The 17,270-nt window shown below is 39.4% G+C and overlaps 1 protein-coding gene across 1 annotated transcript in view; it reads right to left on the bottom strand.

The window, feature by feature from the left end:
* TBC1D4 (TBC1 domain family member 4) overlaps window positions 1-17,270 on the bottom strand; it is a gene marked incomplete at both ends in the record, with an annotated part of 102,699 nt that overhangs the window by 29,913 nt on the left and 55,516 nt on the right. Inside the window, 7 exon segments of the mRNA XM_079547043.1 lie at window positions 369-488; window positions 1,064-1,174; window positions 2,052-2,143; window positions 4,470-4,602; window positions 6,776-6,880; window positions 11,111-11,200; window positions 12,973-13,569. Coding sequence (XP_079403169.1) covers window positions 369-488; window positions 1,064-1,174; window positions 2,052-2,143; window positions 4,470-4,602; window positions 6,776-6,880; window positions 11,111-11,200; window positions 12,973-13,569 — 1,248 coding nt within the window.

Below are 17,270 nucleotides of genomic sequence, written 5' to 3' on the forward strand. Positions count from 1 at the left end.
TCTTAAACAAATTGTTTTTTTTTGTCCTACAAAAGGACCCCTTAGCTACTACTTTCCAAAGACTGTTAATGACCAACATGAGCTTTAGCTACTAGAAGCAAGGTGTTAATTAGGGTTGCTTGGTAGTTCACTTGCCACCTGCAAGAATGCAAATTATTCAAAAATTTGCCCTTTTTAACTGTTTGTGTGGCCTTACCATAAGCTTTCTGGTGTAGATAAGACACCATCAGCACATCAAAACAGTGATGTAATTTCATCACATATTTATTAAACTGAGGCCACAAAACAAACAAACAAAACAAAATTTGATAGCACTTCACTGTCAAGGATATCTGGGAAAACTGCTGACAACAATTTGTTAATCTTACCCTTGAGAAGATATTTTCCAGAGAGCTAGTCAAGGATTTCTTGGCCTTGTTTTTCAGAACGTCAAGTTTAAACCTGCCACCACTGGTGGTGTTTTCTGGAATCACGCTGTTAGACGCAGTCTGTTGATATGAGCAAGGACACAATTCAGTTTTGGCAATTGTTTTTGCAACTGCAGACCTCCAAAGACTGGAACTAAACCAAGTTACATAATAGACAATACATCCCTATTCTTTATTTTAAATATAAATTTAAAAAAAAGTTAAAGGAACGTTCTATTCTCTAAAGACTATCTTGAAAAAGAATATTCATTTAATAATATTGATATCTATTTCCCTTGCCAGATAAAGTAGTAGTTTAGACTGACACCAACACCCTCTTCATTCTTATTTTGCTCTCTCTAGAAATGACTTTGAGATCAGGAAGGAAGGAAAAGATGACAGATAAGGTATTCTTGTACTGTAAAGAAACAAATCTAAAAATAATTGATTGTCTTCTTCCCTCTCTTCCTACTCCTAAGCATGTCACAGCAAATTAAATCAAATTACTTTTTTTTTTTCCCCACCATCTTCTCTCAATTACAATGCTCGGTTTCAGCTATCCCTGATGAACTCTAGAAGCAACCTTTCTGGTAGTCTAGGTTACACTTGAATATGAATGGGAGGAGGGAGAGGAATCATATGAAATCAAGCTTTACCGATGGAGCTTCACCAATGTGAATGTGTGTTTTCTGCTTAGCTTCACAGAGTTGGCGTAGATGCAGGATCACAAGTTCATTTTCTTCCTGGTCATTCTCAGGCTTCATTTTCTGTTAGTAACAGAACAAAGAAGAGAAAAAAATTAGTCTTTCAAGTCATTATTTGCTTATTTTAACTTCCATCTGTATACATTCTTTGAAGGTAACACACTGACACTCCAGAAGCCAAAGTGCACAATTAATGAGTCACATTACAACATCGTTTGTGTGCCTTCGTACTCACAAGTAAAATAGACCAAAAAATTCCATATGGAGAATGCTGCAGGATGTGGAGGTGGAGGGGAGAGGGAGCGTTAACACTACACATTTTGTTTTCAAAGGTTGTCTGCTGTTGTCTAAGCTTATAAAAGGAAAAAAGAACCTATATAAATCAAAAAGGCATTCCCTTCTTGAGGCTGCTAGAAAGCCTTTGGAAGGTAGTAGAAAGCCTTTGAAAGTGTAGCCTTTGGAAGCATGAATTACTATATAGGTCATTCACTTGAGTATGTTTTCTTGCACTTGATTTTTGCCTCAGAATTTAGGTCAAAAGAGAGCTTCTGAAAATGCCAACCAGTTGCCTGACACCTGCGTATCTCACCTACTCTCAATTCACTCTCACATCACTTGTGGGTAGAGAAAAATGTTTATATAACATAACATAATATGAACACAGAAACCAAACATAAAATATCCTCTAAGTAAGAACAGGAGTCTCAGCAGAGTTGGGAACCAAAAATTGTCTCAGAGCCGCGTATCACGCATTAGGTTAAGTTAAAGCATACTATTTCAGTATGATGGTTGATGGAACAACAATAAATTCTATGCCAACAACATACAAAACAAACAAAAAAAAAACCAACAAAAAACCCATATAATCAAAAGAAAAAACATCCAGTCCATTTTGGCACGGGCTTTTTCAAATCTGAGACAGTAGCTTCTAACTTATTACCTGAACACGTTCAAAAATGTCTGCTTGCTCATTATCAGTTAGTGACGACAGATGCCTCTGAATCACAAGCTTGGCTCTTGGTGGATAAAGTCCTGAGAAGAGAAAGGAATAATATTAAAAGCTTCTGGATTCCCAAACAATCTTTTGAAAGAGTTTTGGAAAAAAAAACCAAAACAATGGTATAAACAAATACAAACTTGCATTTAAATTCACAAAAGTTTGATGCGTGATATTTGTGTATCAGCAGCATATTTGATAGGAGATGCCTTAGGTCCTTCTAAAGCACAAGGCTTTGTCTCCTTTTGATAGCAGTAAAAATAGAACTAACAGCCACTAAGCGGCTGGTTCCTCAGTAAAAGGTTGCGATGCTCCACTGACATCTGCCTAGTATCAAGAGATGGAAGCCTGACATCTGTACGAGAGGGGAGGAAGAGAGGAACAGACCACAGATAAGGTCTGAAAGATACTCAATGCACAAGATACAAAAAGAAGCTACCAGCGGCTTTTAATTGAAACGTTTAGATGAATTTCTAGGAAAGGACAAGGACAGAGGCCAAGGACAAGGCCAAGGAAAGGATAGAGGCCATAGCAGAGAACATCACTTTTAAAAACAAGAGCAGCATAAAAGCTACAAGAAATTAAGAAAAAAATTCCAATATTCAAAAAGGCCCGCATTTGCTCAGACCTTATTCTAGGAACCTACAAAAACCCATGGGGAAAACAACTACCCTAGATCAGATAAAAATATACTCTCATCCACCCAAGCTACATATTATCCTAACAGAACTGCAATCCAATCAGAGCAGATAAAAATGTTTTAAAGTAATGAAATCCTGGGTTTGATTATGGTAAAATTCTAGATCCTAAAAGAAGAAAGCAAAAGAGACGCTGAAGTCTTTAAGTCACTAAGCAAAAGTTTAAGAAAATTCTACCATGGTATTCAGTTTGTTATCATAAGAGAGATTTTACTTGGATAACAGATGCTTAACCCAGTCTTGCAAGTCTACACTATCAAGATAATTATGCTGCCTCAGATGGAAGCCTCTATAGTTTTCTACTCAGGGAAGACCTTCTCAGATAAATTTTCACTTCTGAATATCTACTGCTGAATCCAGAAAAAAAAAAAAGTCAACTGAATGTCACTTCTCTAAGATTCATAGTTTGCTTTTGGTCCACCAGAGGGAGATAAGTAGCAATCGTGATCATTATCATAACCAGATCAGGAGTTACAAGATTACTACAAATCATACTTGCTTATTTTTGCCTAAGACACTTCGCAAGGAGACATATCAGAGTGACTACAAAAACAGAATGCTGCTACTCATATTTTTTAATTCTGTCTTATAAGATATTTTGCATGGGCTTTGGTATACATCACTTCCACAGAAACCAAAAAGAGTTGTTGATTCATATTTATTCATATTCATATTTAAAGTCAAGTAGTTGTTTTGACTTACTTTATTAGATATTTATTTCCTACCACAGAATCACAGAAACACCAAGGTTGGAAAAGACCTACAAGATCATGCAGCCCAACCATCCACCTATCACCAATAGTTCTCACTAAACCATGTCCTTCAACACAACATCCAAACATTCCTTGAACACCTCCAGGGTTGGTGACTCCACCACCTCCCTGGGCAGCCCATTCCAGTGCCTGACCACTCTTCCAAAGTAGTATTTCCTAACTTCCAGCCTAAATCTCCCCTGGCACAGCTTGAAGCCATTCCCTCTAGCCCTATCACCAGTTACACAAGAGAAGAGGCCGACCCCCAGCTCACTACAACCTCCCTTCAGATAGTTATAGAGAGCAATAAAGTCTCCCATAAGCCTCCTCTTCTCCAGACTGAACAATCCCAGATCCTTCAGTCTTTCCTCATAAAGCCTTCTCATAAGTTGCTCCTTAAGTCGCTATCTTAATCATTTATTTCCTATGATAGAAAGAAAACCAGATTAAGTACCTAAGAGAATAGACACAAAAATTAAAAAACAAAGGGAAAAAAAAAAAAAAAAAAAAAAAAAAAGCCTCCCACCACTTTATTCTTCTCCCACAAGAATGAATACATGCGAAAGGAAGATCCTCTCTTGATCATGATCCATTTTGAAACAGCTTATCTTCAGGAAAGGGAGAACTGTTGTCTTTTTTGTCTCTCTTAATGCTTAAGATAAGTATGACAATAAAAGAGTATGTACTTTTAACACAATCTGTATTATACCCAATTGCTCATTACTGCAGCTACCTCCATTCAATCGCACAGAGTGGAAAGCAATGCAAAGACCTTATTGGGAAACTTTTCTCTGCCTTCCCACATCAATAAAACTGAAAGTGCATGGTTGACACAATTAAATTTTACATATACAGTATGATATTTCTGGAATAATCAGGCAAAAAAATTGTAACACAAATTCAGCTCCTACCTTCAATTCTTTCACAAAGTTTGTGCAATGAATGCATAGGACAGGCCTCACACAGCTTAACCTGCGTCTTGGCACTCTGAAGAGCTGCAGCAGTGCTAAAGGCTTGCTTCAAGGTAAGCATTACCTCATCAACCTAAAGGTAAAAGAGCAAAAAGATAACATGTAAACAACAGTGCATGCCATATACATCAAATAAGGTTCATACCTTACACCCAGAAACAGGTGCTTTGCCATCAAACAACCTGTTTGCTGTCTTCTAGAGTTCAAAGTTTTATCCCCTGCTTTCTGCCCATTCTAAGACAAAGGCAAAGACACAGTTTGCTACCTGAACTTCAACACTGGAATTTTCTGAAACCTCCAACTACTTTGCTGATGCAGAGGATTTAGTGATGTAGATAATTTCAAAAGGTAAATGGACACATAAGGGTGGAAGACAGAAGTCTGTATTTAGAAGGGCCTTCACATCTAACTTGCATTGTGTCTAGGATATATCTGCATCCACAGGCACCCGAATACTTCTAGACACTCACCTGCCAGTGCGTTTGAAAAGAGCTTCAGAGACAGATAGTAAGTTTCCACTAATAGTAAAAATGATAACACAATCATCATTTTGGAAATGAGTTTATCAGTTACTCTGTGCAAGGATCTCAAACTACGTTTCCAAGTTTCTACTGTTCAACTGCAAGCACATTTTCGGCCTGAAAAAAAGGTTATCCTCGATTCCATATTTCCTCAGTCTCCACTGAAATAAGATGTTCACCATCTTAAAACTCAGTTAAAAGCATAACTTTGAATATCAAACTATACTCATGGTTACTGGCTAAATAAAAAATTAATTTCTTCTCTTTAGCTTCAAGTTTCTCCTGCAAACTACATTAGTCCCCCTCAATTATATTTCTCCAATAACCACTCACCCTTCAGCACAAAGCCCCACAGACCTAACCCTGCTAGCAGACAGGATCTTCCCCCACATTCACTTTACTCCAGATCAAAAGACCACTAGACTGGCCACCACTTGAGTCACCCTGTTTGTATTTGAGGCTAACACAATCCTTATTAAAAGCTGTTTACCCATGCCTTCGCATCAGCAGGAAATAAGATTGAAGACAATATTTTAGGTTGTACCCATTTACTTCTTTAAAAAGAGTCTTAAGCACGGACAGCATTTCCTAAGTGCTCTCTTTAGCAATAATGCAGGCTGTGGTAAAATGAATGTCCACCTCATAATACCAACATGTAACTGTTAAGAGTAAGCTAGCAAAGATGCCTCAAATGAAAGATAAACAGAACAGTACTAAGCATACAGATTGTGACTACACCAAAATCATGGGAACTGTAACTAGGTTTAGAGCCAATGAAAAGTCAACTAACACAGCCTGCCTGACAGCACTGAATTTGGAAAACACAACGTTTCGCAGCTCTACATTGACAAAGTCAAACTCCTGCTGATGTCCAAGGGATTGCCTTTGAAGGTAGATTGGGAATGTCCACTTCGTATTGCAATGTGGACATTCACATGCAAAATAGTATTTGACCATGTGGAAGGATTCACAGATATTTTGTTTCTTCACAGACCACAATTTAAGCGCCTCTGAACCAAATTATGCATTGTCAGATTTATCAATAAGTCACTTAGCATTTCAAGTCAGAACAGAGATTCCATTGATTTCATAAGTCTCACATCAAGCAGTTACCTCTATCATTTAAATCACTGGCACCAGGTAGCTCAGCCAACAAATACACCCTTTATGAAATTTTTATTGGATTTTTTAGTTGCACACATACCATGTGTGAATTCAGGTTTTCTGCCTCTTTGATTAGATGTTGTTATTTTTCTCTCCTGAGGAGCAAAACAGAATATAGAAAAAACACAGAAGCCACATGCAAAAACGGGTTGTAGAAATACTATCTTGAAAAATCTGCTTGGGTTTTATCATCAGCTTTGTTACTAATTCAAAACAAGTAATTGTATGATTAATAGGGAACCAAGCGTCTCAACAATTAGAAATGCAACAGTTACAAACACAGAGTCCAAACATGCTTGCAGCTTAAATGTATGAACCCTGGACTTTTTCTATTTTTTCTATTTGTTATTGACATCCACATCAGCAGAGCACCAGCATAAGTCTATAGGACAGAACGTGTGTGCTTCCTGTATCTTAGTTTCAAATTCACAACTGAGGTTCAGAGGTGTGAGACATGACCACTGAGGCTTAGTTTACAGAGTAGAACAAAGATTGCCACGGTTTCAGAAATGTTTTAGACACAATCTGAAGGAGATGTTGGGATCGTTTATAAATACTCACCAGAGACTCACTTGCACACTGGAACACATAGCAAACATACTGGCTTAAAGCAGGTTCAACAGATTCCCGGCAAATGAAGCCAAAGTGATCAACGTGTTTTATACCCTAAAAAAGAGGTTTTTTTAATGAAAAAATATTGTGTTTAAAATAGTTTAAAAATCAGCATTAGTGAACTACTTTAGAAACATGTTTAGTTTTCAAAGTGAAACCAAAACTAATCACCGGACTCCAATACTAATCAACACAAAAATTTGAGAAACTATAAATACATCCTTCTAATGATCTATTGTACAAATTCAATAGTTAATTTTTATTTATTTTTTCTTTTTTGGATTAAGAAATTACATAAAGCTGTAGTTACAAAACAATAGATCTGGACCTGAATGTATTCCTTGAGGAGAATAGATATTCAGGGAAGACAACAAAGCAGTTCAAGGCCGTAGAGAACAGCAGGACAAGGGGAAGTGGTTTTAAGTTGAGGGACGGAAGATTTAGGTAGGATATCAGGAGGAAGTTCTTCACTGTGAGAGTGGTGAGGTGCTGGAACAGGCTGTCTAGAGAGACTGTGAATGCCCCATCCCTGGAGGTGTCCAAGACCAAGTTGGATGGGGCCCTGGGCAGGCTGGTCTAGTATTAAATGTGGCAGGGGTGTTGGAGATCACGGTCCTTGAGGTCCCTTCCAACCCAGGCCATTCTGTGATTTTGTGAGATTCTGTGTTTGGAACAGTCCCTACAGTGAAGGCTGCATGCACTAAGCCCACACTAGAACATGGGACTGGAGTAGCATCAAAGTAGCAACAGATCTTCTCTTTCCTGTAAATAAAGACTGAACAACACAAAAAGGAACAGGAAATGAGTAAAGGCATGTAGAATTCCAACTGGATTCTTAAATAAATTCTGTTTTTAGACTGTTACATACTAGAAGTTTCATGAATTCCTACGCATTACTACTGATGTTTTATTTCAAGATACTATTCTAACTGCTTGAGAGGGAACGCTGCCTTGCTAAAAACAGCACGGAGAAGATCAAAGACAGCTGCTTCCTAAGAAGCACGATATTCACAGTCTCAATTCATGGAACATGACTCACTATTGTTAAAGCTCTTGCCAATGTTTTTATCATCTAAGTATGGTAATAGCAGATTCTCTCCAGAAGAAAGCTTAATCTCTCAAGTTCAAATACATCAGAAAGCAGAACTTAGTTGCTTGGATCCATCTCCAAAGAAAACACCTATGTCATAGAAGAGGGGAGGAGGCCAAACAACTTGTCTGTCCCTACAGAGAACACTCCAGACAAAACTGGTAACACACTACGTGACAGACTGAACATATTGTTGCTAATCCCAGCAGATTTTAAAACTAAAAACAAAATTCCAGAGGTTACATTTGTGCCACTTAAGAGAAACTTAAGTGCAGAGACTTTCTAAGAGGGTACAATTTCCATTATTTTACCACAGTCCACACCAATTCTGACTTAACTGAATCCATTTTCATGTAACACGCTATCTACAGAAGAATAATTAAAAACAAAACAAAACAAAACAGATGGATACACACATTTTAATTGATATAACAGCAAAGGGTTGCTTTGTTTTGCGAGGAGGTTGTGTTTACTTGAAGTGTATCAGAGAGATGCCAGTTCCCTCATTGCTGACCATGCCTGGACAAGCCTACTGCTGTCAGATTTGTCAGGCTCTGCAGGAGAACATGCGTGGGGGAGAAGGACATGACACTTGCACCAAAGCACAAACAGTACAATATGTTCCCCCACCACTTTTCTTCAAGAATAGTCTGACTCAGAACGCCAAATCACACACACCTTTCTCGTTTTTCTCAGTTCTCTCAAGATCAGGAAAGCTGAAACAAGGAAACTTCTTCAACTGCCTGACAGTGCACACACAGGGATCTCCTGTCCATTTTATCTGCTGATTTGACAATTATGAAAAGTGCAGATAATGAACTAAACGTAGCCAATCAACCATACTCAAACTATAGAATAAAACAGCTTTATTACACCAGACTAAGAAAATCCAGAATGCAAGTTGAAAAGAACATCTTTTTCATTGTTTTCAAAGCTCAGAGAACAAACATTAATAAGCTGCAGTCTCACATCACATAGTAAATCACTTCCCTATAAATCCACAACAGAGAAGCCCTGTGGCTAGCAGAGTTCTTGAAAGAAATACTGATGATCTTTATGCAAGCAAACCCTTACTTGGACAAATTACATATTTCATATTTACTGAACATAGGGGGAAAAAAAACCAAAAACTGGCTTCTCTGAAGTATTTTTTGCATTAATTGAGAAACCCATAGTATTACCAGTCTGTAAGTTATTCAGGCACGCAAAATGACAAAAACATTTCTCCAAATGACAGCAAAATCCTCCACTTCCAAAACCCAACATGCAGCATTACCTGACATTATTGACCATATACAATTATTTTACTGAAGGAAAAGCAAGATGTCAGAGGTCTGCAGTGGTCTTGCTTGTCTCCACCATAGAAAAATTAAATTTGGAAAAGACCACCAAGATCTAATCCAACCATCAATCCATCAACCACCACGTCCACTAACCATGTCCCTCAGTTTGAAATATGATTCTTTGAAGTTAGCAGAACAAAAGTTGTCCATGTCTAACACAGTTCTGTTTGCCCATTTTAGGTATATACATACAACACCAGAATCCAGTACATAATAACCATCACTTTTATTCAGCTCAGTACACCACTCAGTTTGGCAGTCAGATGGAAGAAAGAGTCAAACCATCTACCAATTCTGCTTTCTGTAACACTGCTTTAAGAATATTTTATCTATATTCACTGTACAGTTATTAATAAATAACTGCCTGATTATATTGTTCCACTCTATATTTGCACATGCATTTTTCCACTACTAGCTGTAGACAGACTCCACCTAAAAGCCTTGACCTCTGGGCAGTCTAATGCCCCTTTGATTTTCAAGAAGTGAAAAGTTCTTAATTCATATTAACACTAGTAGCACAGCCATACAGGAGCAGATTTCTAATTAGCATTAAAATGAGGGGTGCAATGCAGGCCTAGAGTATGCCAGAAAGCATACTTCAAACTAGAATAACAGCGTTTAAGGTGGCCTGAAATAATGCACCTGCATGGGAGAAGGTAATTTAAAAAAAGGCTTCAAAACACAAAGCATCACAAGTAACAGCTGTTGAACAACAGCAAGATAGGACAACAAATCCCTCAGTCTCCATGATCCACTTTTCATAAGACACATTTACAAGCTGCAGAAAGCTAGGTGCACCTATTACCATATTCTCTAGAAGAAATGATGCAGGTAATCTGTTTTTCTGAAAGGCTTACTGATGTGCTTCTCCCTTCACTCCAGAGGCTTTCAGGAGATCAGCTACTCAGAAACAGCACTCTCAGAGCATCCTGAATGGATATTAAGCTGCTTCCAAAATTAAATCCAATGTTCTTCCAAAGCAGAACAGTTTATACTTGGCTTTTTGACCAGTGATGAAAGTTACCACTACTGCAGCTCATGTTGATTATTCTGTGTTCATCATTTCTGTATTTAAGCTCTTTGGGAATGACAGTGTTGTCGGGTTGGTTTTTTTTTTTTGCAGAATCTACTCATTACTGCTACCAGACAAGTATAGTCCCTGACTTAAATAACAGCTCTCGGTACTGTAAAGGAAAATCACTACTTCGTCTGCTGCAACTGTTTATGAAACAATCGCAATTTAATACCCAGCCATTGCAGCTGGATATATTCTTCCCCAAAGAAGTCAATGACATTTTCCAGTCAACTTTGTGCAGAGTCAATATACACATTCATCACAACCTCTCAAAATCTTCCCTATTTTTAAATTAAATGGGATAAAGCAGCAATCTACTATTTATCATAATTTAGACAGATGGGATAAACTTTTAAAAAGTGGCCTTTGAGACTGAATAAAGGAGAACAGCACAGAATTCTGAAGAAAAAAAAAACAACTTATTTTTTCAGTTTTCTGTAAGCTAGTAAGGCAACCAAGCTAAGAACAGATCAATTCTTTTTCACAGAATGGCCTGGGCTGTAAAGGACCACAATGATCATCTCGTTTCAACCCCCCTGCTATGTGCAGGCCTGTCAACCACTAGAACAGGCCGCCCAGAGCCACATCCAGCCTGGCCTTGAATGCTTCCAGGGATGGGGCATCCACAGCCTCATTGGGCAACCTGTTCCTGTGCATCACTACCCTATGTGAAATACTTCCTCCTAATAACCCTAACCCTAAACCTCCCATCACAGTTTAAAACCATTCGCCCTTTTTTTCTAATAACCTATACATTGCTTCCCATTAAAGCTTACCTGAGAACATGAAGAGATATCTTTAAAATTCTTTTCAAGCACAACTGATTTGGTGTCTGGACTGATGAGGTTAACTTCAAATCTTCCAACCTTGGAAAAAAAAACAAACAAAAAAACAAACAAAAAAAAAAACAGAAAGAACAAGAAAGTCTAGTTTATGATTGCCTTGGAGGCACAGTGCTAATAGCAAGAAAAATGTCAAAAATCTACCTCTTTCCATTTCACACAGCACCTTCAGCATACTGGCTCACTCAGTAGGAGTAACGTTGCCATAATTAAGCCTATATTGGCTAATAGTATTTCAGCAAGAACAAAACACTCCATTCAATAGAAAAAAGATTTAGAAAGAAGATAGCTGTGGAGGGTGGACTTTTTCATTTTGAGTTATTTTGGTCAAAAGATCACATATTTGGCAGATTATTAAGATCTTTGATACAATGTGGCTAAATGATAAGATCCAGTAAAGAAAACAGCAGAACTACACAATCTGTGGATGGTTTGATTTAAAAAGGAAAATAAAAAATCATAAGCTAGAACCTCAAAACCACCAGCACCACAACAATTCCACAGATCAACTGAGATATACGCTAACCTTAGTGATTCTTTCAGGTTTTATACCAATTATGAATTAAAAAGTAGAGGTTCCGCAGCCAGTTATCTTTCAGTTTTCCCAAACCACTCCTCAAGCATACAGAACTTTCTCCAAAGAGCTTAGGGGATTTTGCAACTAAATCCTTTTCATTACTAGTGATAGTCATGGACCAAAGGGCAATACATTCTCACTTCAGTTAGCACTTAACTGAGAGAATAAAGGCAAGAATGATCTTAAATGCAAACAGAAAGACAAAAAAACAAGCATGTAGCTCCCTGTTATTTTAAGGCTCAAAATTTATTTGCTTTCATTTTATGGCTCACCTCCCTTAAGTGTCCTTCTATTTTCTCAATACAAGCACAGAAGATGTCAAACGCACTTCAGGCAACAGAAGAAAGGATGTGAGGCTGTATGGGAACTGCTGGGTCATGGCCTGAACCTCTGATTGATCACGTAAAGCGAGCAATGAGTCAGCCACAGGAGCACAGGTGAAGGCAATTCACCTGTGTTGCTGGAAGGGGTGAAGCCTGGCTCTACATCTCCTAGACCTACTTAAGAGCTGTCTAGACCTACTTAAGAGCTGTCTACTGGTGGGAAAGGATCTCTTCTGGAGATCTGCTCTGCTGGATTTTTGTAAGTGAGCCCAGGATATGGGTAAGCATCCTATCTTTTCTGCTTTGGTGTAATAGCTATGTAGACAAGCTCTCTGATATGCCTCATAACTATAACATCTGTACATTCACTGGTTGTACAGAGGCTAGAAACAAGAAGGCCTCAGTGCAAGTAGAAATATTACTTATCTGGGAAAGACAAGTTTAACATCAGCACAATTTATCATAAAGGAGCTGGCTCAAGCATACAGCTGCAAACTTAGGAGCTTCTTTTTAATTGAACAGCGACAACAAAACAGGATATATTCATAATGAAATTGTCACGGATTATCTTTTTGAATAAAATACTTTTTTTTTTTTTAACTGAGCCCCAGATCTCACCAGCATCTCATCAAATCTCAACCAGAATTACATATGAAATACTCAAATCTGTCCTCAGAAACTCAGCTTTTGTTGAGCACAAATAGTTTCTTTTTCTTTAAGAATCTATCTGGGCTCGTGAATTGTGCTGACTGCCTTAAAACCCAGTTGCTTTTATTCCAATTATTTATGAATAAATATTTCTGAGAAATCATGAAACCACACCGGACACATACAACTTATCTTACAAGACTTGTCTCAGCTTCATACTCGACAAGTGACAAACTCCTAGGACACACCTGAAACAACATTGTCCTGTTCTTCTCAGAATCAGAAGGCTGAACATGACTGGGTGCACTTGCATGTCTTCTGCGTGGCTTCAGGTTTGCATCATGAACCCTTCTTTGCATAACTGCAGTGACACTGCTGCACCGGGAACGAAATTCCTGCTGCTCATCGAAGCCAGAGTCCTCCAAAATTCGCTCTGGAAAGGAGCTACGGGTGCTGGCCAGGTTGGTCAAATTGTTCTGGCTGCCAATTGTAAACATCACAGCATGCCCTGTGGGGGTATTTGGACTTTCCAGCTCCTCAAATGGACTATCCAATGGAGAAGCTGGTGCATTTCCTTCACACAGAGCTAAGTCCAAACTTGACTCATTATTCCGCTGTTCATTGAGTAGTTTCAGGCGCTGACGCTCATGAAGACTGAATTTCTCAATGCAATCATCAATTAATGATGAGGGAGCTTTCTTGTGAGCCACTGTAACCTTCCCACAGTACAAGACCTCAAATTTTTGAGAGTTATAGAAAGCATCTTCGCTATCCTTACTTGGTTTGGCATCTTCTTTCAGTGCTGCTTTGGAGACTTGTCTTATGCTGCTGATGACATCAGGAACCTAAAGGACAGTTTAAAAGGTCTCTTTAGCAGGCACAAAAGAGAGCACAGATAAAGAAAAAATGGCTGTTACTGTAAATATTCCCATGACTTATTCAATAGAGTGCCACTACTTCTTCGCTGTCAAAATAAAAGCAAATTTGAAATTCTGTACAGACCATTTCTGAAGTGGAATCAAAGCAAATAATTTCTAATATTTTTCACAGGGATCTGTTTCAGAATATAAGGTTTTAAACTACCAAATCAATGAGCTTAAAGTCTACTGACAGATGTCTGCATCTACTCTTTTTTTCCTTTTACTAATACTGCCTTCTCTGTTCTGCAGCTCTATGAGAGCATTAATGTTTCATTTTCTTGCTGTCTCAGTCATCACAGAACACTTACATCTCTCTTCTCCTGCACTGTTTTTGCCTACAGGTTCCTACTATATCCATATAAGGCCAAACTGCATATCACTGTAGCAGAAATTCTTAATTTCAGCCCTGTATCACCCAGTCTTTTAAGTACCACCTCCATCATCCCAGTCACCTTAAAGAAAGCCTTCAGTATCAGCATACTTAATGTACAAGATCCCCCTTCCTTTTTTTTTTTTTTTGCCTTCACTGAAAAACAACCAAGATTCATGTAAGTCTACCAACAGCTGATCAAGTGATTTTACTTCTTTCAACAGTATCCACCTCTGGATAAACCTAGCCTCTTTGTCACCAGCTCTCATCTTTTCCAGGATAACAAATGGCACATATATTTGGAAGGATGTGAGTTACAATGAGATGCAGGGAGGCTATCTATAATACTTTCCTTGCAAGAGAGATCAATTCTCTGTGGTTACCTATCCAATGCAATCAATCAGTAGTGAATGTTGTATTTCATATAGCTTCTTAGTACTTGTATAACATTTATTTTTTTTTCCAAAAGAAATAAAGAAAAATAAAAAGAGAAAATGTAATTCTGAAACCACAACTTAGAAAATAAACTTTGCTTCCTACAGGGTTGCTTTATTCCAGTCATGATACAATCTGAAACATGCTAATTAGGCAGTGATCTTGTATGCCAACACTTTTGCAACTCATGGTGGAAAATTACTTGGTCTCAATCACCATCTCCCGTTACACACCCCTCCTCCATTGGGCATTCAAACGCGAATCTCCTTCCACTTCATTTGTTGCAAAATTAATCCAATTACTCTATGATCTACTGACCTTTAGCTTTTGTCCTTACAGACATCATCATCATCTTGGTTTTCAATGAGGCCAAAAGTTAGTCTTGATACAGTGCAGACGGTAGGCTGTATTTAATCTCTATTCATTCTCACTGGCAGACTGCTTTACCATTGCCCATTGTGCACTAGCCCACAACCTGTGCCAGTTCAGCTGGAGGCAGACATCTCTCAAAGCATCCATGCTGATTCATCTTCCAAGAGACAGTTTTTCTCACTGACTTTTTTTCTTTTTGCAAGAAGCCCTAGTCACCATCACAATTACACCAAAGTTGTGTAACTTTTTTTGGATTTGAAAATTAGCTCATTAGTAGTTCACATTGAAATTGCACAGCAAAGTTAGAAAAATGAGTAAGCAGAATGGAGATTAAAAATAGTGAATTAATGGGATGAATCTCCTTAAATATTTTTAGAAGTCAGTTTAGTAGCATTAAGAATAACTAGGCTAGGGAAACATACAAAATCATAGCATCATAGAATCGAAAGGTTGGAAACGACCTGCAAGAACATCTAGTCCAACCACCCTCCCATTCCCAGTACCACAAGCTACTAAACCATATCTCGTAGCTCCTCGTCCAGGCGCCTCTTGAACACTGCCAGGGACTGCGACTCCACCACCTCCCTGGGCAGCCATTGCAGTGCCTGACCGCTCTCTCAGAGAAAAAGTTTCTCCTAATGTCCAACCTAAACCTCCTCTGGTACAACTTCTGGCCATTTCCTCGGGTCCTACTATTTGCCTGGGAGAAGAGGCCAGACCCTTTTTCATCACAACCTCCCTTCAGGAAGTTGTAGAGTGCAATAAGGTCTCCCCTAAGCCTCCTCTTCTCCAGACTCAACAATCCCAGCTCCCTCAGCAGCTCCTCGTAAGACTTGTGCTCCAGACCCCTCACCAGTTTTGTTGCCCTTCTCTGGACATGTTCCAGCGCCTCAATGTCTTTCCTTTAGTGAGGGGCCCAAAACTGAACACAGTACTCGAGATGCGGCCTCACCAGTGCTGAGTACAGGGGGATGATCACCTCCCTGCTCCTGCTGGCCACACTATTTCTAATGCAGGCCAGGATGCTGTTGGCCCTCTTGGCCACCTGGGCACACTGTCGGCTCATGTTCAGCCAAGCATCAACCAACACCCCCAGGTCCCTTTCCTCTTCACAGTCATCCAACTACTCATCCCCAAGCCTATAGCACTGCATGGGGTTGTTGTGGCCAAAGTGCAGGACCCGACACTTGGCCTTGTTGAACCTCATCCCATTCACCTTGGCCCAGCGATCCAGCTTATCTAGATCCCTCTGCAGGGCGTCCCTACCCTCAGGCAGATCAACACCACCTCCCAACTTGGTGTCACTGGCAACCTTACTCAGGGTACACTCAATCCCTTCATCTAAGTCGTCAATGAAGATATTAAACAGGATGGGCCCCAGCACCGACCCCTGGGGGACACCACTTGAAGCAGGTCTCCAGCTAGACTTCACTCCATTAACCACCACCGTTGAACACAGCCCTCCAGCCAGTTCCTTATCCAACCGAGGGTAAAACTGTCCAGGCCACAGGCAGCCAGTTTCCGCAGAAGGATACCGTGAGAGACCATGTCAAAGGCTTTGCTGAAGTCTAGGTAGACTACATCAACAGCCTTTCCCTCATCTACCAGTCTGGTTACCCAGTCGTAGAAGGAGATGAGGTTGGTCAAACACAACCTGCCTTTCATGAACCCGTGCTGGCTGGGCCTGATCCCGTGGATGTCGCGCACGAGCCATGAGATCTCTCCCAAGAGGATTTGTTCCATGACCTTCCCTGGCACTGACGTCAGGCTGACAGGCCTGTAGTTTCCTGAATCCTCCTTACAGCCCTTCTTGTAGATGGGAGTCACATCAGTAAGCCTCCAATCCTCTGGAACCTCTCCAGTCAACCAGGTGCTAAGCCAGCACCCCCGCCAACTCCCTCAGCACCCTAGGATGAAGCCCATCCGGTTCCAAAACTTACTGAAGTGTTTCAAACTTCTAATACTTTCCTACAGTAGTCTCATGAAATTAAGCAGCTAAAGGGGAGAAACGGGATGCTTATTATTTAAACAAATATGGATACTTCACATCTTCCTGGACATAAACGCTGGCAGTCAGTTACAGTAGAGCAAAAAAAGTTAAGCAATTTTTTTTCATTCACCTACACTGAAAGGAAATAAATGCTTAAAGTATTTAAACAAGCATTTTACCTTGTGTATTCAGAATTTTTATCACGAAACTTCAAAGAAAGTTACTTCAAGCAAGGAGACTGGTAGAGGAAGATAGGCAGTGTATTTGCAGAGGCATACTTTCAGCCCTAACAAATCCAGTGGAGAGAGTGCTGGAATTCTGTAAGGAGAATTAATTCTCTCAGGTCTCATTACCCAAAACTGCTAAGCAGAAAAGCAGATGACTACATTCCAAAGGGAGTCATAGAGGGCTTCTCAGGTGAAAAAGTATGAGCTGATAGTTCTATGGCACTTTTCTGGG

This window comes from Tetrao urogallus, assembly GCF_951394365.1.
Source record: "Tetrao urogallus genome assembly, chromosome: 1".
NCBI lineage: Eukaryota > Metazoa > Chordata > Aves > Galliformes > Phasianidae > Tetrao > Tetrao urogallus.